Source organism: Myotis brandtii, unplaced genomic scaffold, assembly GCF_000412655.1.
Source record: "Myotis brandtii unplaced genomic scaffold, ASM41265v1 scaffold354, whole genome shotgun sequence".
NCBI classification, from domain to species: Eukaryota; Metazoa; Chordata; class Mammalia; order Chiroptera; family Vespertilionidae; genus Myotis; species Myotis brandtii.
In genome coordinates, this window is record NW_005363609.1 from 1732535 (window position 1) to 1754351 (window position 21817).

General features: G+C 44.9%; 1 protein-coding gene across 3 annotated transcripts in view; it reads right to left on the bottom strand.

The window, feature by feature from the left end:
- Nucleotides 1-20017, bottom strand: part of LOC102260925 (UDP-glucuronosyltransferase 1-6) — a 41139-nt gene extending 21122 nt beyond the window's left edge. The window contains exon 1 of one of the 3 annotated variants that reach the window (XM_005871724.2): nucleotides 19079-20017. In XM_005871724.2, the coding sequence (XP_005871786.1) occupies nucleotides 19079-19933 (855 nt within the window). In that variant the 5' untranslated portion in view covers nucleotides 19934-20017. Of the gene's footprint in view, nucleotides 1-1545; nucleotides 2470-10978; nucleotides 11965-19078 lie in introns of those variants that run through there. The other 2 variants (XM_005871722.2, XM_005871721.2) reach the window with 2 other exon arrangements.
- Between the last annotated feature and the right edge of the window lie 1800 nt (nucleotides 20018-21817).

A 21817-nucleotide genomic window follows, 5' to 3' on the forward strand; every position in this document is an offset into this window, starting at 1 on the left:
GCTGGGGGCCCCCCCCCCCTCCCCCCCGAGTGCACAAATTTTTGTGCACCGGGCCTCTAGTGTATATATAAAACCCTGATATGCAAGTAGACCGAACGGTGGAACAACCGAACAACTGAACAACCAGTCGCTATGACGTGTGCTGACCACCAGGGGGGCACACACGCGGAACATGATGGGCATCAGCAGTAGGCAACAGAGCAAGGAACATGGCAGGCGTTGGCCCTAGCAGGATGGAGGAGCAGGTGAGCAGGGGCGCCAGACCAAGGTGGGCCCCCCGTCGCTGTCATCAGGACGAGCCTCTGGTGGTTACTGAAAATTCATTCTTTACTCCCGCGTGCTGCAGTACCACCTGGTGCTCACACCCACTGCCAAACCCGGACCTGCTCACACCCGCAGCCGGCGCCAAAGCCACCACTTGCACCTGCTGCTGGTGCCCAGCGCCAGTCCCGATCGCTCAGTACCATCAGCGGGTGCGAGCAGCAGCTGCTGGCCCCGATCCCCCCTGAGGGCTTTTCCACCTCCCCCAGCTCCTGAGGGGCAGTTGGGGCAGCAGGCACCACTAGCACCCGCTGCTGGCACCGGCCCCCATTGCTCCTCACTATCAGCAGGTGCGAGTGGGGCTGGCACCATCAGCATGTGGGAGTGGCGGTGGCAGGAACAGGGCTGCCTGCAGACAGGGGATCAGGGGCTGTGGCGGGAGTGGGCAGGTGGGGGAACGGAGGATGGGCTAAGACCCGCCCCTGTGCCCACAACAATCTCGCGGCCACAGTTCCTTTCAAGGTGCATGAATTCGTGCACTGGGCCCCTAGTCTGATATAGTAGCCATTGGTAATACATAACTATTGAATATTTGAAATGTGGCTAATCCAAATTGAAATATGCTGTAAGTATAAAATACATACCAAATTTTGAAAACTTAGTGTTGGACAGAAAAGAGTAAAATATCTCATTAATAATTTTATATTGAGAATATGTTGAAAGAAAAATATTTTGGATATATTTGGTTGAATAAAGTATATTAAAAATAATATTTTTGCTTTTTTAAAACATGCCTACTAAAAACTTTAAATGATACACGTGGCTTGCATTATATTTCTCCTCAGTTCCTTCTGAAACAGGACCACTATAAATGATCATGTAAATAAATGCAATTTGCTAGTTCCTTTATCCTTCCACTGAACACCCACAAGCAAAAACTCCCTGATAAATAAGTTTGCAACTCAATTTGTCTGCTCCTACACAGCTGAAGAAAATTGCACAACCCTGAAGATGATACCATAACAAAAGAACAATCTTGACTGAATCACACCATTGTAAATCCTATTATAGAACTTTACCCCTCTCTCATTTTTTTTATGACCATTGCAAACCTTAACCACACTACTTGAGACACTTGAACAATTTATCTCATCAAGACTGTTAGAGAACAAGAGGTAGAAATTAACAGAAAGATTGGTAGATAAGTAAGCACTTGGAATTAGTTTAAAAAAATAAAATGTGTTCTGCCTGGCACACTGAGTGGCTATAAGCACTAATACAGACCTGAGATAATGGCTTCCTGTTGGCACAGTTTATGCCCCCAATGAAGACCATGTTGGGCATGATTGGCCTGGGGTAGTCCAACACGAAGTCTCCTCTGAACAGCCACACGGATGCATAGCCAAAAACATCCACCAGTGACATCTCTCTCTGCAGAAGCTCAGAGGCCAGCCGTGCATAAGGAGACAAAGAAACATGGCAAATGTACTTCAGGGCCAGAGGGTAGAGCATGTTCTTGACCCTTTGCAGGAATGTCATGTGGTCCGAATTCCTTGTTAACAACCTAGGAATATATGAGGAAGGATTTGGGCACTGTGTGCCCTCTGAATCGAAGTCACATGGAATGGCACGCAAAAAAAACACAGCAGGAAGCGACAGGTACTGAGCCAGCACTGCCCCACAGGGGTAGACAGGATCTGTTAAAACCACGTCGAAGGCACTGGCATTCAGATGCCTGATCAGGTCCTGGTTATGCACCAGCTCCTCACAAGACTTTTGATAGACCGAAGACACATTTTTCAAAATTACAATAGAATTCAAGAATGTTTTTAGAAAATGTGCTCTTTCAAAAACCAGGTCAATGTGGCCCAGCATGAGATACTGAAATTCCTCCTGGGTGAATGGAATGGCATAGGTTTTCAGGGTGAAATAGTCCTCCTCCTTGACATGCAAAGTTGCCTCTGGTGAGAGGACTACTGCTTGGTGGCCTCTGGCATGGAGCTCCTTCACAACCTCCCGCATGCTGAGCCAGTGGCTGCCCTCCATGGGGACCACCAGTACCTTCCCGCCCTCAGTCCAGGGCCCGACACACAGGAAGAGCAGCAATCCCATGAGCAGTGGTGGGGGAAGCTGGAGTCCTGTAGCCATCTCAGTAGATGCAGAAGCAGCTGACTCCCCAGATCACAGTGTGTCTCATACACTTGTTTTCTTTGTCTTATCATATCATGAAGCCAATTCACAGACTGGCACATCACTGGAGGGCAGGGTGCCCTACTTACATTAATCATTACAGAATGAACCTGCCCCTGTCCTTCACCACTAGCCTTTTACCCTTTTGCTCCCCCTAGGGAGAGATCGATCCCCCTGACTTTGGAAAATTCATCTGAGTCCACTGCTCTCTCAGAGGAACTGTTTAGTTCACGCTCTTGTTTTTCATTCCATTTCCAAAACGAGGCTGTGGATGCCCATTCATTCTCTTCCCCACCCACTCCTCTGTGAACCATGTTTTACGGGGCTGTAACTGAACTCCAAGAAGTCACCAATGCTAGTCCACAACCAAAACTTCTCTGCTGGATGTGACCTTATTTGATAACTCGTAAAACTCTTTCCTCCCGTGTGGGCAATATTGAGCACATCCAGAAAAATACATATAACATTGCTAAGACGGCTTTCTCTAACAGGAGGGGGACGCTGGCTCTCTGGTTCTGTTCCTCTTCTGCACAAGGACACCTCTTGCAATGTTCAGGGAAGAGTCTACTTGAAGCAGCTGTCAAATGTGGAAATATCTGGAGAAACCCTGAACTTGAGACTTGATGAAAACTGTAGGGCGTGGCTATAGGGTTAAGCCTCGGACTGACCTGTTGACAAAGCCACAAATAAGTCCCAGTTTAGAGGGCACAGTCCTCTTAGCATAATTAGGCTTGACCTTATGACGCTCCCTAAATCCTTCCTGGGTAGCTAATGGGCTGTGGGAGGAGCAGCAAGTGCTGCCAAAACAAGTGAAACTCACAAGAACACTGTAACTACGGTGACCACTACCTTGTTTACCTCTGGCTATAAAATAAAGGCTCAGCTTGCCTCTGAATCTCACTCTATGGCCTCAGCCAGGCACAGGAAGATCCACCTAGACCCAGCTTATTCTCTTTGTCTGTCATTTCTCCATCCTTTCGCCGCCCTCACTCAGGCTTATGAACCCTTGGCTGAGCTGGTTCAGCACAGAAAACAACACAGGGGTTGTTGAGATGCCTATACCTACTCCATGGGATAAGAGTTGCCATTATCTAGAGAGTAAATGGGTAATGACACAGTGGGGTCAGAGAGCACCGTCCCCTGAGGGCCTGCTCACCACAAAACAGGAGGGAGCTGTCACCTGGCCTCAGACCAGTCTCTGTCTGAATTCCTCTTCTCTTGCATGCTGAAAGTTCCAGTCTTCTGGTACTCTGCTTTGGGACTATGGTGTACCTTAATCAGGGCCTTCCTTTAATATATCCTGTGGTTTATGTTCAGGCTTCTCTCCAAGTCCTAAATCCTCATAAGAACAGATTCTTCCAGAACAGGATGAGCTGCATAATTTGTGCACTCCTTCTGAGGGTGGAGCCCTGAGCAGCCTCATGAGTCACATGCCCATGAGGCCAGGCCTGCTCCAGAAAGTGACTCCCATCTGTGCTCAGCTGCCATCTCCTTGTCCTGTTCACTCTGGTGATGATGTGGGTGGGCTCCTTGTGATGTCCCACTTTCTTACTGAGTGTGCTCTTCGGCATCCTTGGCTTCTGCCATGCCAACCTGCAGGCCCAGGCCACCATGACTAGCAAGGCTGAGGCTTCCCTTTGGGAGGAAATGACCCCATGAAAGATTCACAGTGATAACAGATTCCACCATTGGACAAATGTGTGCACACCAAGACACTTCCCATGGAACACCATCCGCCACTGTGCAGGCAGTGTTTGGTTTAACCCTTCCTTATAGGCTGTGTGTCCAGGATCCTGGTTCCCTCTTCCTCTCCAACAGCAAGTTCTCTACTCTCTTTTGCAGATCCTCTTTCCGTCCAAGACATAAATCTATTTTTTCCCCAAGACTCCGTTTCTGTCTCCTACTCACAGGCTAAATCCTATCATTTCTGTCCTCCATTCACTCCTACAAAAAGCCATTCAAAATCTCTTGAGTGTGTAGGCTTGAGGCTGCTCATGTCCTACATTAAAAGCATGAGGGCAAATGGAGCCAATAGCTAAGAAGGTACAACTTCAAGTTTGTTATTGATGCTGCAGATGCTGTTATTATCATTAACAAGAGAAGCTGCCATTAAGGATTCTTGTCACCACCATATCAATGGCAGAAGCAGCAAGTCACCAGAGTTGAGTCCTCTTCATTCTATTAATAACTTGGTAGTCCCTGTTCCTTGTACAGCTGTAACTGCACTGGACACGTGTAGGAGAGTATATATACCAGGGCCACCTCTCTAGCTTTCATCACTGTGGTCATCTGCCTTGTGGTTATAACTCAACCTGACAAGATGTTATAAGCCAAGTAAGAAGATGGGTTTACCTAGGGAATTGGTCATAGTGGTGGTGTTTTCTCTGCTCCAATTGGAGATATAAATAAATCTAGATCAAATAAATGAAGAGGCACGGATGTCCTGGAAGGGAAGACTTAACATTGTAACACTCTTGATTTTATCCCAAATTAAGCTATAGATTTAATGCAAGGCCAAACAAAATCTCATTGGGATTTTTAACAGGAGAAAAAAAAATTTTAATTCACCTAGACGCATTTTTGTCTTCTGGTAATACAGGAGTAGCTCCTATCAGACCAATGCTCTCACAGGTAATGATTATAAATTCTTACCCCAAAAAAACTTTTTACAGCTGTCTGAAGGCACTAGAGAGAAAACAAAAACAGGCGGAAAGAGAAGGAGACAACAGATGACAAGGCCTGGGTAGAGTTTCCTTGCTCTTCTTTGCAGCCACCTCTGGTATGTCTGTCCTTACCCATTACACCTAAAGCCTCAAGGTGGCGCTTGCTCCCTGTTAACAAGGAGATTATCTACAACTCATTTGTCTCCATGTGGCCAGAGGGTGGCCAGCACCTCAGTCAGCCTATCACCCCAGGGAGCAAGCACCACCCTGGGACTGTAGGGCTGAGAAGCCTACACCTATCCTCCATGCCATGGTATGTTTCCTTGGTGACTCTGCTCACAGCTCCAAACTGTCAAAGCAGATTACAGGGTACCAGATACCAACTCCGATAGGGGACTCCAACTTCCTGGCAGATAGTGAAGATCATCACTATGCCAGCCATCAGTGACAGAAGGCCCAACACCTCTGCCCATTGCATCTTGCTATTGGAGTTGCCAAGAACACACCATAGTCACCCAGCATGCTTTAGTTACATGGGGAAGAGACAGAGTGAATCAATCCCAATAGTGATCCCCCATGGCCAGCAGGTCCCTATGACAGCGTACACAGAGCAGTTCACCCACATGCATTCCTACTGTGCAGCAGTAGAAAGACCCTGTCCTCTCCCCTTGGAGTACAAATATAACAGTGGATTGGCCAAGTGCCATGGACCCACACGCTTCAAAAAAAGAAAAGAAAGAGGAGCATTCTTTGAGCCTGAAACAAAAAGACATTGCCACACAAGGTGATAAGGCGGCACAGGCTTGTGGTGGGAAAGACTTGCAAGCCCAGGCCCATTCTTTTTTTATTATTATTCTTTATTGATTAAGGTATTACGCATGTGTCCTTATCCCCCCATTGTCCCCTGACCCCCCACTCATGCTCTCATCCCCCTAGTGTCTGTGTTCATTGGTTATGCTTATATGTATGCATACAAGTCCTTTGGTTGATCTCTCCCCCTTACCCCCTCCCTCCCCTGCTTACCTTCTGAGGTTTGATGGTCTGATCAATGCTTCTCTGTCTCTGGATCTTATGAGGCGAATGGGGCCCAAAGACTGCACGAGTGATTCTGCCTTTCCCAACACCCATTTTAATGGCTCTTTGCATGACACTAAGTCACAGTTGATGCCACATCATGCCCCTAAAACTCATTCTCAAATGCTTTGGTGTTTCCCACCTACTCCTGCACAGAGGCATGGGAATGGCAGGAAGCATTCTGAGCGGTAAGAGAACTAAATGACTCAGGAAACTTGCAGAGTGTGCAAGAGCAGGAAGCAGGAGGCAGAAGAAAACAAGGGTGCATTCCCTTCCCGGGACCGCTGAAACCAAGAGCCCAAACTGGGGAACTTAGAACAAGAGAAATGTATTATCGTATTGTCTCACACTCTGGAGGGCAGAACCAAATCAGAGCCATGCTCCCTCTGAAGGCTCTAGGGAGGATCTTTCTTTGCCTCTCCCAGCTCCTGGGGTTTGCCTGCAATCCTTGGTCTTCCTTGGCTTACAGATGTATCACTCCAATCGCGTGTCCATCTTCTCCCTGTACATTGTCTTCCTTCTGTATATGTCTATATCCAAATTTCCCTTTTTATAAGGACACCAGTAATATTAGATCAGGGGCCACCCTAATGACCTCATGTTAACTTGATGGTCTCTGCCAAGATTGTTTCCAAAGAAGCTCACATTCTTTTCTTTTTTTTAAATATATATTTTTTTATTGATTTCAGAGAGGAAGGGAGAGGGAGAGAGAGATAGAAACATCAATGATAAGAGAGAATCATGGATTGGCTGCCTCCGGCACACCCCACACTGGAGATCAAACCCACAACCCAGGCATATGCCCTGACAGGGAATCAATCCATGACCTCCTGGTTCATAAGTCAACGCTCAACCACTGAGCCTCACCAGCTGGGGTGATGCTCACATTCTGAGATGCTGGGGCTTAGGACTTCAACTTCTCTTTTTTGAGGGGGTCGCAATTCCACAGACCTGAGCTTTCTCCTAAAGACTGGGGCTATGTTTGGCTTTGTGTTCTTAAAATGTTCCTCTTGTGAAGAAGTAGAGAATTGTTTAGAGGGGTCAGCCTGGACCCAGGGAGTCCTACCTGGAGCTTGTTTGTGAGAGGCAAGGACCTGAATCAAAGCTGCAGGGGTACTGGGGACTGGAAATAACTAAAATGTTCATCAACGAATGAGTAGCTACATGAAGTTATTATGCTAATGGAACAAAATATCATTCAGCAATAAAAAATAATGTTATAACATGAATGAACCTTATGAAAAACATTATGCTAAGTGAAAAAAGTCAATTACATTATTATATGATTCACTTTGTATGAAATGATCAGAATAGGCAAATCCATGGAGACAGAAAGTTGATTAGTAGTTGCTAGAGGCTGAGGAGAGGAGGAAATGGGGAGTAACTGATAATTACAGGTGTGTGTTTTTGTGGGTGATTGAAAATGTTCTAAAACCGATTGTGGTGATGGTTGCACAGCTCTGTGACTATATTAAAAACCATTGAATTGTCAACTTTAAATGCACTGTGTGGTATGTGAATTACATCTCAATATAAAATAAACCACTTAATTACATTCTTCTCAAATTATCTAAATTATTATCTAACCAAGTTTCTAGCTTCTAAGAGACTTGTGTTGAATATTGTTTTTTAAACCTTGACTCATTCTAGCATTTAGCTACTCTATGGATAATTACTCACTGACAGAAATAGTGCTGTCAAAATGTTCCACAGGTTTGTTCATCTCCAAGATATCCAGTCATAAAGGTAAACACGGGTTTGGAAAGAGAAGCAAACCATCCTAGGAATTGTAGACATTGTCCTAAGTCATGTATTTGCTAAAAGTGTCTATTAAGAATGACTCGGCATTTTAGGGTTTGGTTCCCCTTACTTGCTTAGAATTCAATCCTCAGCTCAACCAGTAAATGTTGAAGTTGCAGCCTGAGTGCTTATTGCTTGCAGAGACCCCTGTAGCGGGCAGAGGTTAGCTCAGGGGTGGGCAAAGGATGCTTGCTGCCCCCTCCCCACCCAGCTCCGGGCCCTGCTGGGTAGAAGTTACTGATACTCACTTGGAATTTGTTCAGACCAGCATTGCTCAATTTCAGCACTATTGACATTTTGGCCAGGTAATTCTTGGTTGGGAATAAGTGGGTGGGTATTTCTTGTGCTTTGTAGGATTTTTAACAGCATCCCTGGACTTTACCTACTAGTTAGTTGACAGTGTCACCCCCAATTGTGACACCAAAAATGTCTCCAGACATTATCCCGCAAGGGTCAAAATTCGCCCCCATTTCAGGACCACTATTTAGATTAGGGGCAGGGAACTTCCAATCGCGGGCTGTATAAGGCCCGAGAAATCTTTGGTCTGGCCCTGCCAAGACATTATCAGTGAGTGAATTAAATGTTTGACCAAATATAGCAGGCTGATTTTTAAGTTGATAATTTTGTATGGCCCTCGAATTATGTTATAAATATTCAAATGGCCCTTAGCAGAAAAAAAGGTTTCCCACCCCTGATCTAGATGATTCCAGAACACAAGAGGAGAAAACTTGGGAACAAAAGAGCTAGTACTGAGAAATTTGGATATAGTTTTCTGGGAAGATGCTTCCCAAAGAATGCTGCAAGAAAACCACATTGTTTTTATCACTTCACAGAAAGTCTCAGCCTGTATTGAGTGTCCCAGGATCTGGCCTGGCCTGGAGCTCCTGGAGGCAGAGAATGTGGCACAAGTAGAACTGCTTAGGGGGCGGGTGATAAGGTGCATGAGGCTGGTGAGGAGGTCCTGGGTGGCTTCAGAACATCCAGGGCTGCCCAGGGCCTCTCTTCTGAGGGTCTCCCAGCGGGAACCACCTGCTGGGTGCCTCAGGGGCTTCCCCAAAACATCTTGGGCAGAAACGCCCAGGAGCCCTGGAGGTCGCTGAGTCCCTCCTTGGGCAGAGGAGGCTGGTGGGGCTGTGGTCAGAGTCACACTAACCTGGGCGTAAGTGGGAAGAGATCTCATGCTCTCCCACACAGGCGAGGCTGGGAGCACACAGGCTGCCCTGAGGATAGGCACCCTTGATTGTGCCTCCGTGTTATGCAAGGATTGTTCCCTAAAGGCTTTGCACATATTTGAAAGAAATATGAGTATGCATTTGAAGTCAGGCCAATAGTTACCTATACAACAGGCTTGCTGACTTGAGAAATGAACTCGAATTTCATCGTTTATTAATTTGAAGTTCTCGGATTATTTCTGAAGTTAAATGTGTTTTCAAACTTTTATTGGCCACTTCTGTTGTTTATGTATTGCCTGATCATGATATTTGCCTACTAAGGAGTGTCGAGGTTTTTGGGTTTTTTTTAGCTATAAATCAGGCATTAATTTTTTCTGTTTGATGATGTATCTTCTTTTTTAAAATATTTATTGGATGAGGCCATATAACAAAACAAATTATGTTAATGTGAACAATTCAGTGGCATTTCGTCCCTTCACGACGTTGTGCCCCCGCCATGTCTACATGACTCCCATTCTCATTATTCCAAAGTGCACACTTTTTCATAGTGTTGAAATGGTTTAATTGTTTGACCAGTGAAACTGATTTTGATCACTGCAACTTAATTTCTAATAATTACACATACAAGTTGACACAGAATTCTCTCTGTGGTGACACGCAGGGACTGCTAACTGAGACACAGATGAAAGCCAAGCACAGGCAAAGCTTCAAGGCCCAAAAAGCACACTCACGACAGCCTGTTTTTTTCAATGTGAGTAAATACAACTTTTTTTTTTTTTGCAAAAATATATGGTTGGTACCAAGGTATCAAAAATGATATTTTTCCTTCCTTCTTATAGCAAATGATTCTTTTTACACTTTTGCTTATTAACTTCTTAATTAAATGTTATTGACATATGAGGTTTCTATGCCCTGTGCTTCCTGGAGTTTGTTCAATTATGCTCTTCACCCCTGCAGCTACTGTTGACCGTATCAACAGAGATATTGGCAGATATTAAAGAAGGCTGGCAAGGGTCTTTGGGACCTCTTTGAGGCTTTCTTTCTGATGAAAAAACAATGCATTGAAAAAGAGAATTCTGGTCTGAAAGTTTACGTGATCTGAAGCTTTTCAAAGGTGTAAAAATTCAAATAATATTTTTTTAAAAACAAACTCACAAGTTTTTATTTTTCAAAGCCCTCTTTCCTCATCTGTCAGAGGGAATCTACAAACCCTTGCCTTAGGTCAGAGGTCAACACGCTCTCTCTGTAAAGGGTTAGATAGTAACTAGACTGAGTGTGCCACGTACCCCTCTGTCTCATAGTTCTGATTGTTTTTAACATCCTTTTTAAAATATAAAAACCATTCTTAGCTCTGGACCATATAGCAACAGGCCTGTGGGCTGAAGTCCATTTGGTTCACCAACTATAGTTTGTTAACCCCTGGTTTAGGGACCAGGGAAAAAGCATGGCACAGAGTTGGGAGAATGGGTTTTGACCTGGCCTACCCTCTTAGCTGTGTCTCTTGGTCAAGGCTTCACCTGTTTCTTCAACAGGTAAGTGCAGGATTTGGCTTGGAAAATTTTAAGGCTCCTTCCATGACTGTCCCCAGGTTACCCAGTTAAAGATAACTGCTGCTGTTGCCAGGCATGAGTGCTATCTCATTCAAAGTCTCTGCATCATTCAAACCCTCAGCCTCAGGTCTCCTCCACCCCCTCCTCCTAGCCTGGCATCCCTTTCATCAGGTGGCCCTCCCAGGTGACAATCAGAGGAGGAGCCAGACCAGTGAGGGAAGCAGAGAGTGAAGAAACGGGGCAATCACAAAGAAATAAAGCCACCCACCTGAGACAAGGCCCCTTTCTTCTTACAGTTGGTCCCTCCAATGAAGACCATGTTGGGCAAGACTGGTCTGGGATACTCGAACACAAAGTCATATCTCAAGAGCCAAATAGAGCCCTTCTGATATAAGGTGGGTAAGTGTACCTGTCTCTTGAGGAGGTCTGATGCGAGGTCTTCGTACTTTGAAAACAGAAAGTGAAATACGAGGTTCTCCAAATGATTAACAAGGAAGTTGGCCACCCGCTGGGAGAAAGTCATCCTGTCTGAGAACTGGGTGTAGCACCTGGGGATGTAGGACACGGGGTTCGGGCTTCGGCTGAACGTATGCTCCAGGGCAAACGGGAAGCCCCTGAAGAGGTACAGGGAGGGCAGGCCCAGGATCTCGGCCAGGATCACCCCGCAGGGCATGGCCGGGTCTGTGAACAGGGCGTCGAACTTGCTCTCCCGAAGGAAGCTCAGAGTGGCCGAGTCCCTCAGGAGGCTCTGGCAGTTGATGAAGCACAGGTCAACGACGACCATGTTATTCCTGTACTCCACCAGGGGAGCAGTCAGGAGCGATCTCTCAGCGAAGTGCCGGTTCCCAAAGGTACGGAAGCGTCTCTGTAGCTCTTCCTGGTCGTAGGGCACCGCATAGATTTTCCTGGTGTAGTGTTTGGACTCTTTCAGAAGCAAATTGACTTCTGGCACCAGCACCACGATGTCATGGCCCCTGTCACTAAGCACCTCAATTATGCCCTTCATACTGAGCCAGTGGCTTCCATCCTGGGGGACCACCAGCAGCTTGTCACTGAGAGTCACACCCCAAAGCCCTAAGAGGAAAACCCCTGCAGAAATGCCCCGGACCGCACGGGGGAGGCAGGCCATCCCTGTGGAGTGCAGGTAGCAGCAAGAGTAAATGGGTTACGCTGCCTGATCCCGAGGGCTCCCGGCTATTTCCCCTACACTGACTACCTGCCCCTCTTCACAGACCTGGCCTACCTCTCTGTGCTCTGAATTTTGCCCTCTAATAAGCAAGAACCTACATTAATATTTAACTATTTCTAAGAACACAGGTAACTTGAGCCAACCATGCTTCTTAGCTCTTGCCTAAGCTTCTGGGTTTAGTTCTTCTCTTTGTCTGCACCAACCTGTCTCTCCGGTTGGAGGACAACCTGGACAGGCCCCATGAGGCCCACCGCAGCCCCGCCTTCTCTTCTGAGCACCAGGACTCCACAGCATCAGTGATGACCATGTTCACAGATGAATAGCTGTCCATGCTGCTCTGCTTACTTGTCAACTCTCCTCACAGTGGAAAGGAAGCATGAACAGATGTAAATTCATGATTTGAACAACACAATGGAACTGCTCACTCCAAATCCTGGTTACCACAGCAGTGGCCGGATTAAAGGAAGGCACAGAGAAGCCTAATAGAACGTCCCACCGCTCCCAGCTATACCACTGTTATTGGGGAGTTTTGTTATAGCAGAAGATAGAATCTAATCCTAACATATGTGTTCTGACACCACACATCTCACTTTGCGGTTAAGAGCGCAAACGCTGGAGCCAGCCTGCCCCTACCAAGCTGTGCGACCTCACCGCCCTTCCCCTGCATTGCTGCACCTGCCAGCTGGGGGTTGCATCAGTCCCTCCCCTGAGGGGTGGTGAGAATGAGCTGAGTGCAGTTCCCTTGGAAGGGCTCCATCTGGGTTTGGTCAGACACTCTCAGGGTCAAAAAGTGACCCTGCATGACCTGCACTGTGAATACAATAACCATAGGAGGAGGCAGAAATGAAGAAGAGAAGAAAATGTAGAAATATGAAATGGTGGGAAGGTGTCAGGTGACAGGGAACTTGATGGAGGTGACTGGTCCACCAGCAGTTGGAAGAAGGTGGCTCCAGCACAGGGCTCCCCGACATGTTCAGTTTCTAAAACAATTTCCCATTGTCTTCATTTCTTAGGGCCACTGTAACAAAGCACCACACTGTGGTGGCCTGAAAAACAGAGCTTTATTCCCATAGTCTGCAGGCTGGCAGTCTGAGGTCAAGGTGTCAGCAGGACTGGTTCCTTCTGAGGCCTGGGTAGGGGATCTGTTCCAGCCTTGCTCCGGCTCCTGGTGGTTTGCAGGCCATCTTTGTTGTTCCTGAGTTTGTAGAACATCAGGCCATTTCTGCCTGTGTCCCTGTCTGTGTCCAAATTTCCCCTTCATATAAAGACACCAGTCATGTTGGACTAAGGCCCACCCACCCTAATGACCTCATTCAATTTAACTAATTACAGCTGCAAAGACTGTATTTCCAAATAAGGTCACATTGTAAGGTATTGGGCGTTAGGACTTCAATAAAACTTTTTGGGGGAACACAATTCAACCCTATCACTCACCCTTCATCTAATGCAATACAAAGCCCTGGCTGACCATCGTTCTACCGATGAGAAACGGAGGCTTGTTGCCTACAAAATGACATTTTTGGGTAACTTGTGCAGCTTCAGAAGAAAAAATAGAATTGGCTACTTCTAGATCAGCCTTTCTCAACCTTTTGGCCTCAGGACTCCTTTTTACTCTCAATGCGTGAAGACCCCAGAAATGTTTGTTTATGTGGGTAACATGTATTCAAATAAACTGTTTCAGAAATTGAAACTGACACATATAAAAAGTACTTCCTCATGAATTTGAGATAACAAGATGAAACCCATTACAAGTTGACATCTTTTCTGAGAAAGTAACTGTAAATTTCCCAAAACAAACAAAAAAAGTAGTCAAAAGAGTGACGTCGCTTTACCTTTTTTGCAAGTCCCTTTAATGTCTGACTGGAGGAGAGGGACTCTCCTGTCAGCATGTGCACTTGCTCTGCTGTGGTTTTGCACGTTGTGAAGTCTTGGGAAAACTCCCCAGGACCACCACGAGAAAATGAGAGTGGAAAAAGCAAACTAAAACTTAATAGTCTTAGTACTATTAAGGAAACAGGTTGACCTTGCAGACCCCTGAAGGGGTCTCGGGGATCCTCAAGGTTTCCAAAACACCCTTTGAGAATCACTGTTCTAGATTAGGGGTGGACAATTACTTTTCTTTAAAGCCATAAATAGAACATAGTTTGGATGTTGTGGGCCATCTGTTCTCCTTGGCAATGATTTAGTTCTGCTGTTGTACCAGGAGAACAACCATAGGCAACACTAAACAAATGGACACGGCTGTGTCCCCATCACTCTTGTTCATGAGAACAGGAAGCGGGTGAGATTCCGCCTGTGGGCTGCAGTTGGACAACCTCAGTTCCAGACAGTGATAAAAACCACGGTGTTGACTCTTCCCTGCAAATCCACATGCCGCTCCTTCCCTTCATTCCAGATTCACTCAGTGTTATCTCAAAGAAAGCTTCTCTGATGACCCCATTACCACAGGACCCAGCCCATCACTCTGAAGCCCCATCTCCCTCCTCATCTCGCTTCACCCCTTTCGCCATCACCTAACCTGTTACTTATTTACTATGCGCCTCCCCCACCTAGAACAAGAGCACTTTAAGGACGCTGTATGCCCAGTGTCCAGAACAGTGCCAGCATACAACAGGCACTCGATCCAAGTTTGCTGAATGAATGAACTTGCTTTTGATTTGCCTGTTTGTTTTAGTCTCACATTTCAATTTCTCTTTTGTTTTTTTAGTTGTGAGGATTCACCCAAGAAATAGAACATTTAAAGAACCATGTGCTTTTTTTTTTTTTTTTTTTTTTTTTTAGAAAAGCTGGTCAATGACACTATGAGCGTGGAGTCTGCCCCTTGCCTTTAGGAAATTAAAATCTGAGAAGTATAAGTCTAAACAGCACGCAGTGAGAGCCTGAGGTAGGAGTCGGAAAGCCAGGTCTCCTTCCAGCTCTTCCACCTGCCCGGGCTGGGATCCATCTCCTGATCTTCAGGTTTTTCGACCGAGACCTAGGGAGAGGGTCATGTTTGTCCTGCCTGATTTGGCACATTGCTGAGGGAGGTCCAAGAGGGCGAGGGGACCAGGCTGTCCAAGGGAGAGGCGGTTTCCAGTGTGGCTAGAACAGACTCGCCCACAGCTAGTCACGCACAGCTGAACTGGCACGCAAAGTCCTCTCCTAACCCATGCCTGTTGGCACAGGAGGCGTGCTGGGATAGGGAAGGGAGGAAAAGCCTGAGGAACAAGATAGAAAGGATCACCCAAGCACAAAGCTGGGCCCAAGAACACAGCCAAGATGCAAATTCATTGCAGCCAAATTAAACTACAATGAGGTGTCACCTCACGCCTACCAGAATGGCAGTCACAAGAAGCAAACTTTCATTGCAGCCTTCAGGGGAGTGAGCAGGGCAAGAAGGTGGCAGCATTCTGGTTTGGGTCCATCTAAACGACAATAAGACTCCCAGATGGTCACAAAGGGAGCACAATGCAGGTCCGCTCCTCCAGGGCAAGCACAGCCCAGCAGGCTCTTTCTAAAAACAATGCATCCGGACGGCCAACGTTATGTTTCATAATTTGTAACTGACTAATGTGTGTCTCCCCATTGGACTGCAAGCCATGCACACAGAAGGCTCTCAATAGATATTTGTTCAATGACGAACCTTTGATGTTAAACAACAACAACAAAAAGGGTCAACTGTACGTTATTCTGTAACACTGCAAAATCAACAAATGCCATGTCCACTGAGTGATTAGAGGCCATTGATGTAAGTCAAGCAACCTCGGCAAATTCCACAGGCAGGACATTTCCTGAAAAGTCTCCAGTGCACAGAGGGAGACAGTCAAGTGTACAGGTTAGGCACAAGGGTCCTAAAGTCAGAATGTTGAGCTCATTGTGCAAGAATGTTCACAGCAGCATATTCTTCACAGCTGAAGAGTAAAAACAACCTAATGTGCGTGGACTGATGAACAGATAAACAAACTATAATTTAGCCATGGAATATTACTCAGCCATAAAAAAGAATGAAAGGCTTATACAAGCTACAAAAAGATAGACTGTGAACACTAAGTGAAAGAAGTCGGCCACAAAGGACCATATATATCCCCTGATTCCATTTGTGTGAAATATCCAGAACAGGCAAATACACAGAGACAGAAAGTAGATTTGAGATTGTCAGGGGGAGTGACTGCTAGAGGGCATGGGATTTCATTTCGGAGTGGGGAAAACGCCCTGGAGTTAGAGAATGGTGATGGCTGCTTGTGTTCATGAATATACTAAAGACCACAGCATTGTATGCTTATAAAGGATGAAAGTTATGATATGCTTATAGCTCATTTTTTTAAAAAAAGAATGTCTGCCCCGGCCCACATGGCTCAGTCAGTTGGGCATTATCCTGTGCACTGAAGAGTTGCTGTTTCGATTCCCCGTCAGGGCACATTCCTCAGTTTTGGGCTCAATCCAGAAGGGGGTGTGGTGTGCAGGGGGCAACCAATTGATGTGTTTTTTTTTTAAAGAGCCTGATCCTATCTTCTATATAATGAAGAGGTAATATGCTAATTTGTCCATTACGGTGTCCAGTCACGACCAGTCTGTGGGCAGGGCCAGGGGCGGGGACTTTCACCCCCAGCACTAACTTCCCACTGCCTGTGTGCATCCCCATTCAGCACTGGTATGACGCTGTGGGGGAGGAGGGGCGGGCCTGGGCTTGAGGGGGGACCTAAGGCCGTGCCCCAGGCCTGGCTCCTGGCTGGGAGACCTCAGGCCGTGCCCCCCACCCACAGGGCTTGACAGGGGACCTCAGGTCACACCCCCCGCCCAGTGGGGCTTGACGGGGGACCTCAGACCATGCCCTGCACTCCAGCGCTGGGCCGGGGGACCTGAGGCTGTGCCCCCCACCTGGAGGGGCTTGACAGGGGTGGGGCCAGCCTGGTCTAGGTCTCACCCAAGGGGGTGGGGCCGGCCGGGTCTGGGTCTCCTGTGTTTTCGAAGCGCGTGAGGGTGGTGGGCAAGGATTTGACTCTAGGTCCCGCGGTGCGCGCCAGACTCAGACAGGAAGAAGATTTTATATACATTTTACTAATTTTCTTTCATCTCTGACACTTCTATTATAGAGAAAGGGCAAGTAGCAATATTAAAATATTTCTTCTCATTAATTCTCTTTTAATGTGTATGAATTTCATGCACCGGGCCACTAGTGGTTAATGTAAATATTGTGATGATTGGAAATAATTGTGCTGGAATATGCAAAGGCCAGGCTGTTTCATGTAGCAAATCTTTTATGAAAATCAAGGGCCCCTAAGGTAGGAGATGTCTCAACGCAGCACAGAGAAAAAAAACTCAAAACCAAACAATGGACCTTCTTATTCCTAAAAGTCCTCTTAGTCACTTGTCACAGGATTCTTCACAGACAGTTCTCTCTAAACTGAGAGTTCAAAAGCAGATGCAAATAAATATGGAAATTCAAAATATAATAAAGATGCCTTTCAATTCAACAGATGCAGAGTGGAATGTTTTATAAAACTATGTTAGAACAATGGACAATCCATTTAGAAAAATAATAAAGTTAGATCTGTATACTTCTGTGTAAGGTTCTCATTGTAAAAAAAAAAAAAAGTAACTATTCACATTAGAGGAATTAAAAACATTAAGACACAGTATGGAAGATACATTTATATATCCCAGATTTGGAAAGACTTAAACAATTGATATCCAGAAACCATTAAAGGAAAAGTTAACCAGATTGACTACTCCAAAATGAAAATCCTGTATGACAAAAGAGGAAGAAGAGCCCAGGAAAAAACGTTTGCAACATACATAAAGAGCTAAGCGTTAATGTTCCTAATACTAAAGAAACTTGTAATAATTTGCTATTAAAAAGACAAATAGCCCTCAAAAACATGGCTAAAGAATGTGAATACAAATACAAAAAAATCTGAATACATAATTCACAGAAGAGGAAATGCAAATGACCACTATATCTATGAAAATGGAAGCAGCTATGTAGAATTTTTTTACCAAAAAATTTAAAAGTTGGAACACATCTGAAGCTGGAGATGGTATGGAAAAAACTAGAACTTTCATATACTGTTGACCAAAATGTAAGGTTGTTCAAGGCCATTTGAAGGCCATTTGTTGCATGTGTAATATGTGCATAGCATTAGACCTAGCAACACTACTCCTAAGGACTCTTGGCCTACAACAGTAAGAGCAAGATTATGGAAATGTGTGAATGTAAAGAACTTTTTTTTAAATGTTTAGTACAGTCTTACTTATAAAAGGAAAAAGTAAGAAAAAAAGCATAACCATCAATCAATATTGCTTACTTGAATAAACTACAGTGCACACAAAGTAAAGAATCTTATGCAACTCTTAAAAAGAATGTTACACATTTGTATGTAATGGCTGTTAAAAGGTCCATGATTTATAGGCAAGAAAAAAGGTAAAGACAGTCAGAGAAAGATAAATATCACATGATCTCACTCATTTGTGGATTATAATGAGCAATATAAACCGATGAACAAAAACAGATTTAGAGATAGAGAAGCATCCATCAGATGCTCAAACCTCAGAGGGAAGGTAGGGGAGGGTGGGGGTAAGCGGGAGAGATTAACCAAAGGACTTGTATGCATACATATAAGCATAAGCGATGGACGCAGACAATAGGTGGTGAGGGTGAGGGCAGGACTTGGATGGAGGAAACAATAGGGGAATAAGGACACATTTGTAATACCTTAATCAATAAATAAAAAAGGTAAAGAACAATATGTCCACTCTGATACTAGATTTCATTTTCATAAAATGAGTGTGAGGATTTACATTAGCTATATGCATATATCTAAAATAACTTCAGAAAATTTGGATAAGATCATACAAAACTGCTAAGAGCATTTTCCTAAGGGGGTTGCATTAGATTAAAAAAAGAAAAGCTTCATTTCTTACTATGTTTTTTCAGTGTTTTTTCCAAAACAGTATTAAAAAACACATCCTGGAAATTATATACAATTAACTCAATTGAATACACATAGGTATCAAAGGGGACAGTGTTATAAAATTTGCTAACACACAATTAAAAGAATTGACATAAAATAATTCATTGCACCTAAAGGAATTCCAAATGTAACTAATATAAATTACAAATCATGGTGCAGTAAGTAAACTTTGTTTTCTTTCCTGTCCAAGCCACACTATTCTGAGCATGGGAAGCTAGAGGTAACTCACCTGTGACAATGGCTTTCCCGGGTGGCAGTTGATGCCCCCAATGAAGATCATGTTGGGCATCACAGGTCTTGGATAGTCCAAAACAAAGTCAGTTCGTAACAACCAAATGGATGGTTGGCTGACCAGGTCATATGCTGTGACAGTTGTCTGGAGAATCTCAGAGGCAACTTCTAAAGCAGTTTTGAGAAAATAGCCACAAAATAAACGTTCCTCCAAGTGGATAATGTGATTCCACACTCTCTGCCTGAAGGTCATGGTATCCGATAACGAAAAGAGACCTCTCGGAACATAAGAAAGCGGGCTGGGGCACTGTGCACCTTCTTCAAGATAGTGGCAAAATAATCCTCTGGTGAAGACCACAGATGGGAGTGAAAAATATTTGGCTACAATAAAGCCACACATGTCAAAAGGGTCTAGAAACACCGCATCAAAAGAACTATCTTCTATGTATTTTACTAATTTTTTGTCGTTAAATAAACTTCTACAATTTGAAAAAAAGTATTCAAAAACACTGTTAGATGAACTCGTTAGCATAGAATATAAATACTGTGCCCGAGTTTTCCATTGAGAATCAGCAAAAATCCGGAACTGATTCCTCAAATCCTCCAGAGTGTAAGACGTGGAATAAGTCTTTACAGTATAATTGGATGATTGTCCCAGGCGCCAACTCACCTCTGGCCTGACCACGACCACCTCATGCCCTCTGTGGCTGAGTTTCTCCACAACGGATCGCATGGTAAACCAGTGGCTCCCATCCATGGGGATGACCAGCAGCTTGCCTGCCTGGGCAAAGCCAGGTGCCAGCAGGAGACACACACATAGAGGAAGGAGGCCAGTCAACACCGCAGGAGCCATTGGATAGCAGCAGCCTGGAGCAGCCCAGCTGTCAAGCTTGTGTGATACAGTTGACAGAAGAAGTACAGGCACAAAACCTGCCCCAAGGAGGGTGTGGTGTGTGTTAATATATTCATAAAAGCACACAGGCAGCCAATTGCCAATGATTTACTCATCAGAATATAATGAATGAAATCATTTACTGAGGTACCTTCTGGCACACTTTCAGATAAGATTAGTCTTGATCTTTGCCTGGGCAGGGATCATGCCCTATAGGACGCAGCTGATCGATGTTTCTCTCTCATTGATGTTTCTAACTCTCTATCCCTCTCCCTTCCTCTCTGTAAAAAATCAATAAAATATATTTTTTTAAAAAGCACACACACAACTGATTGCCAATGATTTACTCAACAGAATATAATGAAAGAAAGCATTTACTGAGGTGCCTTCTGGCACACTTCCAGATAAGAATAATCTTGATCTTTGCCTGGGCAGAGATCATGCCCTATGCCAGTTTACAAAGAGAAATATTAAGCAATGATCTTTGGACCTTGATTACTCAGAAAGATAATAAAGAAAGTAAATTCCAATAAAGCTGGTATTTTTGGAATTTGTCCCAAAGGAAAAATTGGATTTTATCCTCAGACTACCAAAGAGGAAAAAAAAATTACCAACATCAGAAATGGGAAAGATGGCCTCATTACAGATTCTAAAGCTATTAAAAGAAAAATAAGGGAATATCATGGAGAAATTTATGCCAATATATTCTATAGCTCAGATCAAAGGGACAGCTTCTGTTATTATTTATCTTTATTGTTGAAAGTATTACAGATGTCCCCCTTTCTATCCCCCATTGACCCCTTCTCCTTAAGTTCTAAATTTTAATAAAGAATAAATAAATAAGCTGAATGGAAATAACATACATATTTTTAAATTAAAATTTAATTTGTAATTCAAATTTTCCCAGAAATAAGATTTCAATCCCAGGTGGTTTAGCTGATAAATGCTTACAAATAATAGAGGAAGAAAAAATACATATTATGATTTCAGAATATATTCTAGAATGCAGAACAATATATTCCAGTAGAAGCAATAAGGAGCATCCTAATTCATGCTATGACAATAGAATGGGTCTATGAGACCAGCATTACCACATACCAAAACTAGATAAAGAGATTGCAAGAAGATAAAACTACAGACCAATACTCTTCGTGAGCATATATGCAAATATGCTAAACAAAATCTTAGCAAATCAAATTCAATAATATAAATATACTAGTGGCCCGGTGCACGAAATTCGTGCACATTAAAAGGGAATTAATTAGAGGATTTATTTTAATATTGTTATTTGCCCTTTCTCTATAATAGAAGTGTCAGAGATGAAAGAAAATTCGTAAAATTTATATGAAAATCTTCCTCCTGTCAGAGTCTGGGGCACGCCATGGGAACCAGAGTCAAGTCCCTGCCCACCCATGTGCACCTCAAAATCGCACGAGACCCAGACCTGGCCAGCCCCACCCCCATTGGGCGAGATTCAGACCCGGCTGGCCCCACCGCCATCAAGCCCTGCTGGGCAGGGAATGCAGCCTCAGGTTCCCTGGCCTAGAACCGGGCAGGGGTGCAGCCTCGGGTCTAACATCAAGTCACCAGGTGGGAGTTGCAGCCTCAGGGCCCCCATCAAGTGTTGCCAGGTGGGGGCTGCAGCCTCAGGTCCCCTGGCGCACCCTCAGGTCCACTGGCCCGGTGCTGGGGTGGGGGGCATGGCCTGAGATCCCCCAGCCCGGCACCAGAGTGGGGGGTGCGGCCTGAGGTCCCCCATCAAGCCCTACCAGATGGGGGTGCAGCCTCAGGTCCCCCAGCCCAGGGTGGGGGGGTGTGTGGCCTGAGGTCCCCCGTCAAACCCCA